General features: G+C 58.9%; 3 protein-coding genes across 9 annotated transcripts; 1 reads left to right on the top strand and 2 right to left on the bottom strand.

The window, feature by feature from the left end:
- Window positions 1-50: 50 nt before the first annotated feature.
- Window positions 51-2,737, bottom strand: Pfn1 (profilin 1). Its single transcript, XM_021651610.2, has 3 exons — window positions 2,374-2,737; window positions 868-1,060; window positions 51-387 (listed from the first exon to the last, which is right to left on the bottom strand). Exons 1-3 carry the CDS (start codon window positions 2,503-2,505, stop codon window positions 290-292), a joined length of 423 nt encoding a protein of 140 aa, XP_021507285.1. The 5' UTR covers window positions 2,506-2,737; the 3' UTR covers window positions 51-289.
- Window positions 2,738-2,883: 146 nt separating this feature from the next.
- Window positions 2,884-9,618, top strand: Eno3 (enolase 3). 6 transcript variants are annotated; one of them, XM_021651605.2, is made up of 13 exons: window positions 2,884-3,222; window positions 4,051-4,136; window positions 5,440-5,526; window positions 5,749-5,844; window positions 5,957-6,015; window positions 6,149-6,218; window positions 6,568-6,701; window positions 8,021-8,243; window positions 8,344-8,541; window positions 8,628-8,829; window positions 9,140-9,248; window positions 9,334-9,392; window positions 9,472-9,618. In XM_021651605.2, the coding sequence occupies exons 3-13, from the start codon at window positions 5,442-5,444 to the stop codon at window positions 9,539-9,541; spliced, it is 1,305 nt and encodes a 434-aa protein (XP_021507280.1). In that variant the 5' UTR covers window positions 2,884-3,222; window positions 4,051-4,136; window positions 5,440-5,441; the 3' UTR covers window positions 9,542-9,618. The 6 variants fall into 6 exon arrangements, with proteins under 6 accessions (XP_021507280.1, XP_021507279.1, XP_021507277.1 ...); XM_021651604.2 differs by lacking the exon at window positions 2,884-3,222 and adding an exon at window positions 3,773-3,834; XM_021651602.2 differs by lacking the exons at window positions 2,884-3,222; window positions 4,051-4,136 and adding an exon at window positions 3,816-3,834.
- A 1,243-nt stretch (window positions 9,619-10,861) lies between these two features.
- Window positions 10,862-16,188, bottom strand: Spag7 (sperm associated antigen 7). Of its 2 annotated transcripts, none has more exons than XM_021651659.2 (7): window positions 15,997-16,188; window positions 12,439-12,506; window positions 12,109-12,197; window positions 11,937-12,021; window positions 11,733-11,822; window positions 11,474-11,630; window positions 10,862-11,298 (listed from the first exon to the last, which is right to left on the bottom strand). In XM_021651659.2, the coding sequence occupies exons 1-7, from the start codon at window positions 16,079-16,081 to the stop codon at window positions 11,189-11,191; spliced, it is 684 nt and encodes a 227-aa protein (XP_021507334.1). In that variant the 5' UTR covers window positions 16,082-16,188; the 3' UTR covers window positions 10,862-11,188. The 2 variants fall into 2 exon arrangements, with proteins under 2 accessions (XP_021507334.1, XP_021507336.1); XM_021651661.2 differs by lacking the exon at window positions 15,997-16,188 and adding an exon at window positions 15,331-15,679.
- Between the last annotated feature and the right edge of the window lie 6 nt (window positions 16,189-16,194).

Below are 16,194 nucleotides of genomic sequence, written 5' to 3'. Positions count from 1 at the left end.
GTGGCAGTGCCTGTCACCATCTATGCCCCAAGCCCAAACCACACAGAACCTTGTTAGTAGAATCTTTTTTTATTCAGAAAAAAAAAAAAAAAGACAAAAAATTTTCCAAACACACAACAGGAGGGGTATGGGTAGGGGGAGGTATCTGTCCATCCAGCCCCAGCCCCCTGCCCATGTGGTTTTGGCAGCAATAAGGGAAATGGGGTAATGGCCCAAAAAAATAATGGTGTGTGTGTGGAAAGAAGGGGTGCAAAAGCTGTAGGGAGTGGTGGGGGAGGGGCAGATGAGGTCAGTACTGGGAACGCCGCAGGTGATTGGCCATTTCGTAACATTTCTTGTTGATCAAACCACCATGGACACCTTCTTTGCCCATCAGCAGGACTAGCGCTGGAGGAAAGAGAAAGGAGGCTAGGACCCAGGTGTTACAATTCAACCCTGCCAGCTGTTGAGCAGCTGTCCAGCCCCGGGGGCTGTAACCTAACCTCAGCCCTCCCTCCTCACACACAGGCAGGCTGTCAGTCACCCTAAGACAATAGAGCTTTTCAATGGAGGAGGAAAAAAAAAAATCAAGCTTAACTGTGCCTAGGCGCTGCTGTGGATGAGCTTACTACCTCTTAAGCTCTTAGGGAACCCAAGGTCACAGCCAAAAGCTGACTTAAGATCCCAACAATGTGCTCCAAGCAAACTAATCTCAGGCAGGCAGGCAAGGACTAAAGAGGTAATGTAATTTAGTTTCTTTATAAGGTGGGGCGCCAGAGGCAGAGCCCAAGGCTATCCAGAGTTCCCGCATATAGCAGACAGTAAAAACACTGCTTTGCAGTCCTCACGTTAGGAACCACAGAAACCCGCGGTCGCACTCAGACTCACTCTTGGCAGTCATGGTGATGGTGATGTTGAAGGTGGGGGCTCCTCCGGTGCTCTTGGTACGAAGATCCATCGTAAACTCCCCGTCCTGCAGCAGCGAGTCCCGGATCACAGAGCATTTCTGGCCCCCAAGTGTCAGCCCATTCACGAAAATACCTGATCGGTCTTTGCTTACCAGGACACCAACCTCAGCTGGCTAGAAGAACCAATCACCTCGTTAAGTTAGGGCACAGGCTTAACTTGTCCTCCAAAAACCCACTTATCTACCCCGAAGTTGAGGGTGAAGGCGCTTCATGACCCCCATCAATGGTTGGGGGAGGAGGAGCACTGTGGGCATGCGGAGAATGATCATGATCCTAAAGTCTAGGGGCCAGAGAGGAAAGGCTAATGCTCTCCCTAAGACCCAGATCTCCGTCTGCAATACGGAAAGCAATGGAAGAAAATGCGGGGTACTAAAACCCAAAACCAATCAATGATCGAAGGGAGCCTGGATGCTCAGAACAGTCCTTCAGGAAAAGCAGAAGCAGAGAGGGGAAGGGAGGGGTAGGGAGGGAGGAGAAGCAACTTTGCCCTTATTTGGTCAAAGGTTCTGCAGGCGTCGTTGGGAGCCCGGACGCCTGGGTCTCCCGGTAGCCTCGCGCTGGGCCCAGGTACCCACGCCCCCAGACGCGGAAGCAGACCCCTGCGGGCTCTCCACTTCAGTCACGCTTTCAAGCGTGGGACCGGACTGTCTCCGAGCCCAGACATCCCCGGGAACCCTTCTTCTCCCCCCTTCAGCCCCAAACCCCCATATCCGGTACCCTCCCGCCCGGAAATCCCCTTCCCCCCCCATTCGAACTTCCGCTCCCCCTCCCTACTTCCGGGCAGTGTGACCAGGGAAGGTGGCGATGGGGCCAGCGGGAACCCTAGTCCTCCGCTTGCACTGTCTCAGAACTTCTCACAAAGTTCCCCTGCTCCGGGCCGGCCGCATGGCGGGAAGGGAGGGCGAGGGGACTTCCGGGAGCGGCTCCCGGGAACGCCGAGGCCAGCGTGCCCGGCTGGGGGGTGTGTGGCGGCCTCGCCCTCTAACGGGGCGGGGAGGGCGGCGAGCTCGCCGAGGGCCGGCCGGGCCCGGGCCGCGCGCGCCCGCCGCCCCGGGGGCGAACAATGGCGGGGGCGGCGCGGGGCGCCCCGGCGGCCCCCATCCCCGGCCGGGCCCGCGCCGCCCCGCCCTGGGCAGGCGGAAGTGGGCCGCCGCACCGGGCGCCGCGCCCCTCCCCGCCCCGTGCCCCGGATGTAACGCCCCGTCGCGGAAAGCGGGGCGGCGGGCGAGCCGGGCGCCGCCGCCGAGGGGCTTGGGGGGGCCGCGGGGAGCCCGCGCGCGCGCCGCCGCCCTCCGCGCCGCCCCCGGGGCCGAGGGCCGGGCCGCGGCCTCCCGCCGCCCTCGCCCCCCAGCGCCCGCCCCCACCCCGGGCGCCCCCGAGGCTCCGCGCCCGGCCGCCGCCCGGGACCGCACACGCCCCGCAGTACCGTGATGCTGACGAAGGTCTTCCCGGGAACGGCGGCCCACACGGAGGGCGAGTCCTTGTAGCCCACGATGGCCGCGTCCTGACAGGTCCCGTCGGCCATGAGGGTGTCGATGTAGGCGTTCCACCCGGACATGGCGCTGCTGCTGGGGCTGCTGCTGGGGCTGCTGCTGCGGCCGCGGGCTGGGTCGGGCTGGCGGGCGGGGGGAGGCCGAGAGCTCGGGGCACGCGCTGCCGTCCGGAACGCGGCTGTGCTCGCTGTGCAGCAGCCCTCGCACCGCCACTTCCTGCTCCTCCTCCCCCCTAGATTTTTATTTGCAAAGGGCGGCGGGGCGGGGCCTGCTCCCCACTCCCTCCCCCCGCCCCCCGCCGCCGGGCCAGATAGCGAACTTTTGCAAATGCAATTTTTAAAAGCTCTCCACCCCCCCTACCCCCCTTTTTGCAAAATTTGCCGAGTTCGGTGGAAAGCCGTGCAGAAGGCTGGAGTGGCGGCGGGAGGGACGTGGGGGCCGGGGCTCGCTCCGATCCACAGCCAGCGCGAGCCGCTGCGGCTCAGGAGGGGGAAGCCGGAGGGAGAGGGGGAAAGGAGAAGGAGGGGAGTTAGCGAGAGGGAGTAGACGAAAGCGGGTGCGGGGAGCCCCGGCCGGAGCCGAACGCGCCTCCGACCCCCGCCCCCACCGCCGCGGAAGGCAGGCTGGCGGCCGCGCGTGCGCCTGCGCCCGGCCGGGGAGGAGACGCGTGGGGCGGTTGGGGCTAGCGGCCGGCTGCGCGAGCGCGCCTGGCGGGACCCGCTCGGACCTCCCCGCCGGGCGCAGCGGCCGAGGCCCGGGCCGCGCTCTCCCCCTCATTTTACGTGAGCGCTAAGGGAGCAGAAGTGAAATGGATAAGCACTCGGTCCCGCTCGGGGCGGCGGGGCACCTGTCCCGGCCGAGGGCGCGGGCGGGGCTCGCTCGGACTCTCGGGGCGTCTCCCCTCGCGGGCTCGGCCCCAGCTCCCAGCCTCGCCCCACGCCTGAACCCTCTCTCCGCGGCCCCCGAGCGGGGCGTCGGCCGGCCACACAGACGGGACTCCTTTGTGGAGGCGGAAGGACACGAGTCCCCCGAGCCGCCAACTTTTCCGAGACGGGAAAAGTCCCTTCTACTTCGGGCCCCCCGGGGTTTTGTTCCCTTCCCTGAAACTTTGGCCGCGCACTCGCGAGCGCTCGGCCCGCTCGCCGCCGGCTGGGCGGGGGGCTCGGCCGCTTCCGGTCCCCCGGGGGAGGGGCGCCGGGGCGGGCGGCCCCCCACACCCACCGAGCCCGGCTCCCCCGACCGCCGCGTGGCCGAGCCACGGGCGGGGCCGCCGGGGCACGTGGCGGCGCTCCGCGCCCGCCATCCCCTGACCTCTGGCCCGCCGGCCTCCCGCCCCGGGGTGGAAAAAGCCGGCAGGGAGCGGCAGCCGATAAGAGGGGAGGGCGCGGCGGCAGGTGGGGACCCCGGGGTGGGGAGGGCCGGCTCGGTGAGTCACCCGTCCCGGCGCCGCCGGCGAGAGGCCGGGGACGCCCGCGGACCCCGCGCCGGCCGAACAGCCGCCGAGGCCGGGGGCTAGCGAGCGCAGACTCACGCTGCGGTGCTGCGGATGGGGGGCAGCGCGGCCGCGGGCGTCCGGGAGCTCACAAAGGGTCATCCCCCTTCCCGTCCAGGTTTTCCCCGTCCGAGAGTCCACGCCGTTCCCTGACACGCCAGGGTTGAGCGCCGGGGCTCCTGACCACTGGGCTTCCCGCCGGCAGTAAGTGCTGCCCCAGCACTATCGGCGGGCGCCGGGCCAGGGCTCAGGGCTGCTCTATATTCGTGTCCTGGCCTCGCTCATCCCTCCCCCTGGCCAGCAGGGAGAGGGTGGAGTGGCGCCGACATGGCAGTGGCGAGGACCCTGAGAGGTGAAAGCGCTGGCCCTCGGTGGAGGGGTGCCGACTTGAGGCCACGGGGCTTGCTCCGCGTCACCCTTCGTTCCCCCGCTGAGCGGCCTGCACGGCCTGCCCCGAGTGAGGGGAGCACTGTCCACATCAGTCTGGCAGCCCCTTCGCTAGGCCCCCTCCTCAGCCGGGCTCGGATTACCCCTGGCCTTTCCTAAAGGCCACTAGTTCCTCCTTAACCTTTGCAAGCTTACGGAGGGCGAGACCCTAGCTGCTTGCCCGAGGAATGAACTTCAAAGCAGAGACTTTTATTGGGGGACAGGAAAAAATGCAGGGAGTAGTCATTAGCTTTTAAGAGGGGCTCCACGCCCCAGGTCAGAGGCTTCTGCTTCAGGCAGCAGTGGGCACTTGGCTGCCTGCCCGGTGTGGAGGGGAGGAGGTGGAATGAGAGAGGCGGGGCTGGCTGGGGGACAGGGTGGCTTGGGGATAAATGCCCAGCCTGAGAGGGGGTGAGCCGACACTGTCCCAGCTGAGGCCTGGACCTAGAGAAGCCCCCTTCAGAGTCCCCAGGAAGACATCCCAGGCTGGGTAAAACCCGTTACACGGTGGACAGGTGCGGGGAGCTTGGGAAGAGGGAGGGACGCTGTGGCTGCGTTCTTGCTGGGACTGAGTGCTGGAAAGAGTGGCCCTGCCGCAGCAGCCGCAGCAAGCAGGGCTGGGGCAAACACTGCAGAGTACTGACAGAGATGGGAAAGAAGGCCCTAAGGATGAGGAAGTAGATGATGAAGACAGACAGACTTGAGCTAGGCAGAGAATTTGGAGTCTGGGAGGACTTGGGGCCGCGAGAAGCAGAGAGGTTTGAGGGCTAGAAATCGGCAGAGAGCAGATTGCTTAAGCATAAAGGTGGAAGGTCTGAGTTTGGTGAAGTGCTGGGGTGTGGTCTGTGGAGTTATAAAGTCATGAGCCCTGGATTCTCAGATTGGGAGGAACAAGAGCCGTTCTGAGTGGGGGAGGGCCCGCCCGCCTGCCTCTTTGGTCTGTGACCTTTTTATGGGGTATTTTTAGCGGCAGCACCTGCCTTCTTCGGGTGGAGAAGACTCTTAAAAGGGCAAGGGATCCCTAGGTCCTTAGGGGGTCAGCTGTCCACACTCGCTCACTCTTACATCTCCTGTGGTGCAGTCATGGCCATGCAGAAAATCTTCGCGAGAGAAATCCTGGATTCCAGGGGCAACCCCACAGTGGAGGTGGACCTGCACACTGCCAAGGGTACCGCCGACCGCCGAACCCCCAGCCTCACCTGCTTCCCACATCCTGTTTTTTTGTCAGAGGTTCCTTTCCCCAGACTCCTTCGTAGTAGGCCCTTCCTGGCCCCAAAGCGGGGGAAGGAAGGCGGGGGTCTCTCTGTATTTTCTCCCATCCCTGGGCCCAGGGAGGTGACCGCAGGCCTTTGGGGTGGACTCTTTCTGATTCGCAGTTGTTCCTGCCCAGGTCGATTCCGAGCGGCTGTGCCCAGTGGCGCTTCTACTGGGATCTATGAGGCACTGGAGCTGAGAGATGGAGACAAGTCGCGCTATCTGGGGAAAGGTAAGCTGAGCCAACACAGGACAGGGAGAGAGGACTGCAGCCCAGAGCCACGGACCCCACAGGGGAAGGGGACCGGGCCACGTAGAAATCGGGACCGCTCTCTGGCCTGCAGGAGTGCTGAAGGCTGTGGAGCACATCAACAAGACTCTAGGTCCTGCTCTGCTGGAAAAGGCAAGTGGGGGACCCAGCCCCCCTTTTCCTCCTCCCACTGACCTTGTGCCTCACCCCGCTCCAAGTGTTTTCGCTTACGCTTCATCCTGCACATTACCTGGCTCCTGAGAAATCCGACCTCTGCCTCTTCCAGAAACTAAGTGTTGTGGATCAAGAGAAAGTTGACAAATTTATGATTGAGCTGGACGGGACAGAGAATAAGTGTGAGTGACGGGACAGAGGTGGGGAGGGCGTGGCCTGCGGCAGGGGTGGAAGAGACCACTGACAGCTGGCTGGGTTGTCGCTGTGTCCCATGTCTTGGGGCACACCGTAGAAGGATAGGCTTTTATTCATTCCACAGGCATTTCCTGAAGCCTGTCTTCTGCCAGGCCTGACTGAAGCTCTTGGCCCAGGGAGGGGAGGGGGTAAGCTCCCAGAGATCCGCAGGCCAGGAAAGAGATGAGTTAACAGAATCTTAATGTCAAGTGGTTTAGGAAGCTTCTTCCTGGGGTTACTGGAGGGAACTAACCCCAAACCTCTAAGAGCTCCCCCCCCCCTTTTGCCTCCCTTTAGCCAAGTTTGGGGCCAATGCCATCCTGGGTGTGTCCTTGGCTGTCTGTAAGGCTGGAGCAGCTGAGAAAGGGGTCCCGCTCTACCGACACATCGCTGACCTTGCAGGGAACCCCGACCTCGTACTTCCTGTGCCTGTGAGTGTGGTTGTCTCTTCAGGCAGCTGCCTCTCCCCAGCTGGGAGTGCTTGAGCAGCTCCCCAGAAAACCTGCCTTTTCAGATCCTGCTGCAAAGAAACATTTCCTGAAATGAAATCTCTCCTGCTGTGCTCCAGCCCTCCCTCGATCCCCCAATCTAAAGCGAAGCCCCTGGAAGCTTCCTTCCCTTGCCAGGTCCCTTAGTTCCTTCACATTCCAAGCTCAGGCCAGGTTTTCACACCTCATTCTAGCGTGTGCCTCATCCAGTCAGATTTCAGGGCAAGAATCTCAGTATTTCCTTGTATCCTCTGAGTCCATATCAAACCATTGCTGTCTTAGTAATAACTCTTTGAATTTTGTAGGGTGCAGAGAGCCCTGAGTGTTCAAAAGTCTTGGGTGAATGTATGCATTGACCTGAGCCAGCCTTTTCAAAGACCCCAGGCTTCAGACCCATGGCGGAATGCAAAGCCTTCTCCATAGGCTAAGGCTCAGGGGCACAGCAAGGCCTTCCCCGGTGACCGAGTGCGAATGTTGGGACCGGGTGTGTAGTCTGTCCGCAGTAGCTCCCTCCCCTTTGGATGTCTACAGCCTGAAGACTGCTCCCCTGTAGAGAGGGCTCTTCGCACTGGGATCCCCAACCCTGTCCTCTTGGTGCAGCTGCACACCACAGCCTCCACCTCTTTGTTTGGACGTCCGCAGCCACCCACAGCTGTTGGGCTCAGCGTAGTAAGCACGCTGGGCTCTGTCTGATGGACACTCTGAACCCCTGGACTGCTGCGGTCTTCCCATCAGCGAGCCCAGTCTGCCCAGTGCCGTCTGTGCCCATTGTCTGTCTTCATTCCCTTGCTGCTGCGGTCACTTCCATCCTTGGATCCCAGCTTGGGACAGCAGAACCTAATCTCAGTGTGACCGTTTATTGTCACCAGGAGAGTGTGCTAACCACGCTGACCCTGAGACACCGCTGGGTGCAGATCCTGGCTGGCGTGCCTGTCTTCTATTCCGCACTTTCCTCATCTGTAAAGAGAAAACTAACAAGAGTGTACAGCTAATAGGTGTTTTGAGAGTGAAACAGGTTTTTGGTTTTGTTTTGTTGTTTTTTTTTTAATTTAAAATGCCATGAAGTTATTCCCTGTTACAAGCCGGGCAAAAGTGAAGAGCTTTGTATTCAAGTTCTCTTAATTCTCAGAAGAGTAGGGCGGGCAGGGAATTAGGTTTGCTACAGTTGTGCAGAAATTTTGGAGAGGTTCTGAGGAGTCCAGACCACTCAGCTCCTTTGGCCCCTCCCACCACCCAGCTCTGAGCACCCTCTCCTGTCTCAGGCCTTCAACGTGATCAACGGCGGCTCTCACGCCGGGAACAAGCTGGCCATGCAGGAGTTCATGATCCTGCCAGTGGGAGCCAGCTCCTTCAGGGAGGCCATGCGCATTGGCGCCGAGGTCTACCACCACCTCAAGGGGGTCATCAAGGCCAAGTATGGGAAGGACGCCACCAACGTAGGGGACGAGGGCGGCTTTGCGCCCAACATCCTGGAGAACAATGAGGGTCAGTGCTGAGCGTCCCTGGGGCCCCATGAGGTGGGGGGAAGGGTGTTGTACATCCAGGGGATCCTGGAACCTCAGGCCAATTCCTGCTCCTCTCCTAGCTCTGGAGCTGCTAAAGACAGCCATTCAGGCGGCGGGTTACCCAGACAAGGTGGTGATTGGCATGGACGTGGCAGCATCCGAATTCTATCGCAATGGCAAGTATGACCTGGACTTCAAGTCCCCCGACGACCCAGCGCGGCACATCAGCGGGGAGAAGCTTGGGGAACTGTACAAGAGTTTCATCAAGAATTACCCTGGTGAGCACCCGGCCGTGTCTCCTCCTGCTCATGGCTCCCTCCATCAGGCCTGTCTCTAACCCCCACTGTGTCCCACCCCCTACCAGTGGTCTCCATCGAGGACCCCTTTGACCAGGATGACTGGGCAACATGGACCTCGTTCCTCTCTGGGGTGGACATCCAGATTGTGGGAGATGACCTTACAGTCACCAACCCCAAGAGGATTGCTCAGGCTGTGGAGAAGAAGGCGTGCAATTGCCTGCTACTCAAGGTCAACCAGATCGGCTCAGTGACGGAGTCCATCCAGGCGTGAGTGCCTCCCGGTGCGGGCTCGCCATGGCCACCCTCAGCTCCAGCTCAGCCCACTGTGCTGTTCTTGCCATAAGTCTACCCTTCCTTGGAAACCTGACCCACTCAAGCCCTCTTGACCCCAAGACCTCTGCACTGTGGCTGTGTGTCCCCTAACCTTCGTCCTGTGTTCTGCTTCTCACCTCCGCCGCTCACGACCCTAACGGCAGTGTCTGCTGCCCGAAACAAAGCCGAGGTTCTGCCTTGCCTGCCCTGCCCTGCCTTCTTCTGGAGGTCACCCAAGGCCTCATCCAATGTCTTTCCTACACAGCTGCAAACTGGCACAGTCCAATGGCTGGGGCGTGATGGTGAGCCACCGCTCTGGGGAGACGGAGGACACTTTCATCGCTGATCTTGTGGTGGGGCTCTGCACGGGACAGGTATGCAGCCTCCCTCCCTGAGGCGTAACCCCGGGTCCTCGCTCCTTCAGTGCCCACCCCCTCCAAACCCCTTCTCCCTCCTCAGATCAAGACTGGTGCCCCCTGTCGCTCAGAGCGTCTGGCCAAATACAACCAGCTCATGAGGTAGGGTGGGAACAGAGGCCTGGGCGGTGGGAGAGGAGGGCGCTGGCTTAGACGTAGCAGCTCTGATTCTCTATTACAGGATTGAGGAGGCTCTCGGGGACAAAGCTGTCTTTGCTGGACGGAAGTTCCGTAATCCAAAGGCCAAATGAGAAGCTGGAGGCCCCAGAATTCCACAGGACAGGACAGGCCTTCAAGCCCTCCCTGAAATAAACACCGCCAAACAAGACCATGTGTGTTTCTTGGAAGGAGGGAAGGGATGATTCGCTCGCTGGGAAGGAAGGCGGTAGGCGCTGGGTGACAGGACATTTAACCTGCTGTGACAAGGAAGAGGGATCTGAAAGCTCAGCGAGTGTAGGACAGAGAAACTCATTTTGGAGTGAACTAGAGAAAGCAGAGATTGTACAAGTAAAGGAGCTAGAGAGGTGTTTCCGGAAGAAACAGCTGCCAAGTGGGCAGCGGTGATGGAGAGGGCCGAGGGGCCTCCTCCCAGCACGAGAGGGACGGGCCAGGCTTCGGCCGCTGAGTGCTTGGTGAGGGTAACAGGCAAGGGGACCGCTCGCCACTCGAGCGGGGCTTCTTGGGGTCACTCGGCACCTGACAGCACCACCCTGCAGCAACTTCGAAAACACTTCTGACATGGACCGTTTCTGATGCCCTTTTACACAAACCAAGGCACAAAGGGTTAAATATATCTTCCTCAGCTCAGCAACTGGTAGAGCCAGGACACAAAGCCAGGCCACTTGGCTTCAGCCTCGAAAGAATATATCTTAGCTGGGTGTGGTGGTTATATCTGTAATCTCAGGCCTTGGGGGACAGACACGGAGTTAAACATTTCAAAGCAGCAAGACCCTGCTTCAAGCTTGGAGTTTGGGGTCCTGGTGCGGCGGTTAGTTGCTGTCACAAGCGCCAGGCTTCAGTTCCCAGCACGGACCTGGTGGCTCACAACTGCTGGCAACTCCAGTTCTAGGGGCTCCAATGCCCTCTTACCACTGTGGGCACCAGGCACGCACAGGTTAGACACTCAGAAATTTGAAACCCTTCACTCCAGCCTGCATAGTACTGAGTTCAGCCTGTAGCACCACAAAGTAAGTAAATATAAACTCACAACAACAGTGCTAAAAATTGGCTGTTTTTAGCTTACATAAACAGCAACTTTATCCTGTTCAATCTAAAATTATTTTCTACTCTGCCAATGGATCCAGTGTCCACTTTTCCGTCTTTCCTTCCTTCCTTCCTTCCTTCCTTCCTTCCTTCCTTCCTTCCTGTCTTTCCTTCCTTCCTTCCTTTCTCTCTCTCTCTCTCTCTTTCGGTCTTTTGCTCTTTCTTTTTTAACACAAAGTTTTAATGCACAACCCTGGCTGTCCTGGACTCACTCTGTACAGCAGACTGGTTGAACTCACAGAAAGCAGCCTGCCTCTGCCTCCCCAGGCACTGTGATTAAAGGCGTGGCTTATGTACAAATCAGGACATTGGGTCAAACAGTGTTTATTCAATGTAAAGCAACCCCAGCCCCATGGGGAAGAAAGTTCCAAGGATAACAGAGTAATACAGATTAAATACCCACACATCTGCACACACAACACACATCACACACACACACACACACACACACACACACACACAGGCACCCACTCACCAAACACACATCCAAGTTTCAGCAGTGAAAACACCTGCTCCTCCAGCCTGAGTGGCGGCTGGCAGGACCTCATGGTTTAGAAGTGGGGCTCCAGGATGGGTCCTGATAGCAGCAGCCTTGTCCCTCCCTGCCCCGGGTCAAAGTGAGCTGGGCGGGATGCCTAGGAGGTAGTTGGCAGCTCTTCCCCACTCTGCCGCAGGCGTTTCTTGGCTCGGATCTCATTCATGGCCTCTTCTATGGATCGCGTGTCCCGCTTGTTGGCCACAGGCACTAGCAGCAGAGGGGAGAGTGGGCAAAGCCCTCAGTCTCCGATCTCCCCCCACCTATGCTCGCCCCGAGGCCACAGGCACTGGCAGCAGAGGGGAGAGTGGGTAAGCCCTCAGTCTCCGATCTCCTCCCCAACCTATGCTCTCCCCGTGGCCCCCCAGCTCCTGCCACGGCTCACCACAGCCATAGGTCTTGTTGGCTTGCAGCATGTGGGCCGCATCTTTGGCTGCTCCTTTGCCAATAAGGTGGCTATACTTGTCCTTGTAGTCGCTGGCTGGGCTCACCACCACGGGCCCCTGCTGGGCTGCCTCCTCCTCCTGTTTCTGAGCCAGCTCCTAAGGGCACAGCGGTGGGGCACCTGTGCTCAAGGCCCTGAGCCCAGCTGACCTCTTCCCAGTGATGATTATGGGCTCCAGGGCCTGTTAGGCACAGCTCACCTTGAGCTTCCGCTTTTCCTCAGCCTTCTGGGGGTCCCACTCCTCTCCATGACGGTAGGAGTCTAGCTCTTCATCTGAGGGTGCAAACTCCTGGGGGTGAGGGGACAGGCAGAGTGACATCCAGATAGCCTTGTGAGCTCCCCCTCCCCCTCCTTCAGGGGCAGGGGTCAGCTGAGAGGAGGGAGGGGAGCCCAGGCCTTTTACCTTCTTGAAGATCATGACATAGCGACTGTCGTCATCTTCTCCGAAGGAGAAGGACGTGAGGCCAGCTACCTCTACCACGTCATGTCTGTGGAGGGGAGGCAGAAAGAGGTGAGCTTGAGGAGCCCAGGCCCACTGGCTCGCTTCTTGCCGCCCCACGCGCTGACACACTCACAGTATGCTCCTCTCTATCTTGTTCATTGGCTGAAACTTTTTCTTGATCTGTCCACTGTCCTGGATGAAATCAGACACCTCCTTCTCCATCTTAGGAGAAACACAAGGAGGAGGGCATGAGATGACAGCTCTGCTCAGAACTCTCCCGAACTCTCCCGGGCCAACGGCTGCACCTTTCTAAACACCTCCCCACCCTGCCTTCCAGCTCCCAAGCCACTGGCTCTTAGTTCCGCCTGTCTGCAGGCATGTCACAGCAACCAAGGCCTCAACCTCCCAACTCTTACTGCAGTCCCTTCCAGAAGCTGCCCTCGGTCTCTCCAGCTGCTCTCACCCTTTTACGAAATTCCACTTTTTGTTGTTTGTCTTGCTCCTGCAGTTTCTTCAGGCGGGCTGCCTGCTCTGGGGGTGGAAAGGGCAGCATAAGGCCAGGGTGGAAGCATGCGTAGCGAGCTGGTCAGGCTTCCAAGGATGTATGACAACCACTGGGGAGCACGGTGCTTGGGCAACAGGAGCACTGCAACTCGCCAAGCATTCCCTGCTACTCTGTGACACAACCTGACGCTGCTAAGCCCCACAGCACCAAGATGGCTGAGACAGTTTCCCCTTCCAGAGTAGTGTACTTCGAGCCACAAGGACCAGACTCACACACCCAACTTAGCAACCCTAGGAGAAAACCAATCAGCATTCATTCAACCCCCACAGTATAAAAGGAACTATAAGGCATCCGGGAAGTGAGAACAGCTGAGGCCTCAGGCCTTTCGACTCAGTCTCTACAGGGAAACGATTTCCCTTTGTATCTGTCTATATATAATTATTATTTTGGAGACAGCTTCTCACTACATAGCCTGGGCTGGTCTGGAATTCACTATGTAGACCTGGCTAGCCTCAAAATCATAGACCTCTGCCTGCTTCTGCCTCTGAGTGCTGGGATTAAAGGCATACACTCCCACATCCAACTTTTAGCTACACACACACACACACACATTTTGAGACAGTTTTTCTCTATGTAGCCTCTGGCTGTCCTAGAGCTCTCTATGTAGACCAGGATGGCCTTGAACTCAGAGATCTGCCTGCCTCTGCCTCCTAAGTGTTCCAATTAAAGGCAAACTCCCCCACCCCACACTTTGTAAGCTCAGGATGAACTGAAGCAGCGTCTGACTTCTCCCCTGTGGTTCTGTTTTATCAACTTGACACACACAAGGCAGAGTGTCCACAGAGGAAAAAGCTGCAGCTGAGAACACGGCTCCAGAAGACGGTGGGACTGTCATACATTTAATGACTGGTGGGGAGGGCACAGCCCGCCGTGGGTGCCAGCCCTGGGCGGTAGTCCTGGCTGTGGAAGGGCTGCCAGGATGGAGCCAGTAGGCAGTGCTTACTGTTTCAGTTTCCGCCTGACTCCCTTCCATGGCCCACTGTGACGAGAGCTTGAAGCTTCCCGAGTTGATTCTGGTTAAGCTGTGTTCTATCACAGCAGTAGAAACTCTAATGAGCACAGAAATTGGAACCAGAGAATGAACTGCTGTTGTGGCAGGCCCAGGCTGGGTATTTTCCAGGGGCAGTGCAGGGAGGAAAGAGAGAAGAAATTTGGAACTTTGGGTAAAAAGCCCATTGAGTGCTTTCAGTCATGGTGTTCTACCACAGCCACTGGAACCCTAAGACATGACTCTTTACTTTGGGGAGTACGGGTACCCAAAGCTAGCCATAAATAATCTCTCCTTTCTTACGGAGCACCCTGCCCTTCTCAGATCCTGCCTCCCTGCACCCTCTGCCGTTAGGGGTCGGTGCAACCCCAGGGACTGCACCTCAACCTGAACTCTGCACTCAGGGGCAGCCCCAGCTGCAAAGCAGCACCTGCCTCCTTTCTGGCCCCAGCTTTGACTCCCAGGCTGGCCTCACACTTACAGATGAGAGCCACCACAGCACACTAGGAAGGACTGAACCCAGGACCTTTCATATGCTATGTAAGTTTTCCACCAACTGAGACACATTCCCAGCCCTCAGCCTTTTTAAAAAAGATTTATTCTTATCATCTTAATTATGGATATGCATGAATTCAAGGGCCGGGAGGCCTGAAGTGAAGCCAGGGTTACAGGGAGTTGTAAGCCACCTGATGTGTGTGCTGGCAATCTAGGCCCTCGCTCTTAATCACTAAGCCCGAGACTACTTTGTCTATTTCCATGTGTTTACTGCCTCTGGTGACCTGGGCATTTGCCTTTCTCTTGTGCTTCAGCTTGAAACTCCTTTCTTTTGCTCTTTCAACACCCTCCGTTCAGTCCCTGCACAGGGCTGAGTCCCCAGAGCTGCACTGAGCCTCTTCCTACTTCCTTTGCACATGTTCCAACTCGATGGACACTTTTCCTCCTCTTTCAAACACCGATTCCTCACCGAGAGTCAAAACTTTCCTCTTGGGGCTGCAGATGGCTCAGTGGTTAAGAGCGCTGTCTGTTCTTCCAAAGGATCTGGGTTCAATTCCCAGCACCCACATGGCAGCTCACAACTGTCTGTAACCCCAATTTCAAGGGATCTGACACCTTCACACTAATGTACTAAAATAAAGTAAAAAACAAACAAAACAAAACAACAAAACTTTCCTCTAGGCATACTCACTGCTTTTTTTAAAGACATGTTTCTGTTCCACCCCACCTCCACTCGCTGGGGCACAGGGACCATGTCCCCCTTCTGTCCACTCCCACTTCAGGGTCCAGGGCCTAGGCAACCGGAGGGGCTCATCTCTCTGACTTCACTTGGCCCCTCAGCCTTTTCTCACTGGTTTTTCAGTCTTTTTTGCTTCTTGGGCTCTAGCATAAGGTAAAAGCATAGACTATGAAGTCACATCTGAAGCGGAGCTTGATGGTGCACGCCTGTAATCCCAGCACTCGGGGTACGGAGGCGGGGGATCTCTGTGAGCTCAAGGCGAGCCTAGTCTACAAAGCAACAGCCAGAAAGCCTCGGGAACCCCCCCCAAAACAAAACAAACAAACAAACAAAAACACCAAGAAGTCACACCTGGGTTCCAAATTCAGCCTAGTAAGCCCGAGACCCCAGGCTGACGCCGCCTACTCTAACAGCTGCTGAGTGCTCCCGACATCCACCTGAACACCATCCCAACTCCTGCTTCCTGTTAGGCCCCGCTTTCCCACAGCTTAGGGACTTCACTCCCTTTCCTTAATCACCTATTCTTGGTGCCCACCTCATTTCACAAAAGCTGGGGACCCCGGCTAACCTCTCTTACACATATCTTCCAACACCCTGAAGGCACCCTGCCCGTCCTGCCTCCTTTGGGCAGATGGGGAGGGGGTGCCCGGTCGGGGCTCAGGCGCCTGAGCCAACACGGAGTAGGCTTCTTCGGGCCGCGCCCTACCCTGGCCGCCAAGCTCCAGCGAGCTTTCTGGCTAGCCTCCCGGCCGGGGGGGCACGGCGGGCGCCCGCACCGCGCGCCAGCTGGGCAGCACGGGGAGGGACGGCCACGGCTAGGGCCGCCGGGGAGCAGGAGCGGCCAGCCCGCGGGCGGAGCCGAGGCGGGTCACACGGCAGCTCGGAGGAAGGGCCAGGAGCGGACACGCCGCAGATGGGCGTGCCCCGCGCCCGACCGCCGCGAACTGGCGGTGCGGCGCACGCGCAGGCGCGGCCTCGTCCAATCCGAGGGGAGGCAGGCCGCTCATCCGCGCCGCGGGCCAATCGCGAGCGAGGCCCGCGGGGGTGGGGCCGGCGAGGCGGCCAATCCGGCGTGCGGGGAGCCCGGCGGGCGGCAGGCCTTCCGGGCGCTCGGAGGGGCTCGGGAGCGGCCGCTGAGGGGGCTCTCGGGCAGGGGCTGGCGTTATTCAGAGAGGGAGGCGTGTGCTCCCGACAGCCCGGCGGACACTCGCGCTTGCGGGCGTGGGGTCCTCACCTCGGGCCTTGCGCCGGCTCTCCTGGTCCCCGAGGCTGGGCGGCTTCTCCATGGAGCTCAGGATGGAGCCCAGTAGGTCCGCCATCTTGGGAATGACTGAGAGGGGGCGGCGCGTCTTAAAGGGAAGGGGCGAAATGCCTTTAAGGCCGGAAACACGTCGGCAGCGAAAAAAGCGCGCGGCCCCGCCCCGCGAGCCCA

The sequence above is a fragment of the Meriones unguiculatus genome, chromosome 11, assembly GCF_030254825.1.
Source record: "Meriones unguiculatus strain TT.TT164.6M chromosome 11, Bangor_MerUng_6.1, whole genome shotgun sequence".
Taxonomy (NCBI): Eukaryota; Metazoa; Chordata; class Mammalia; order Rodentia; family Muridae; genus Meriones; species Meriones unguiculatus.
Note: the sequence above shows the minus strand (reverse complement) of the source record. Positions and strands in the feature narration are given on the sequence as shown.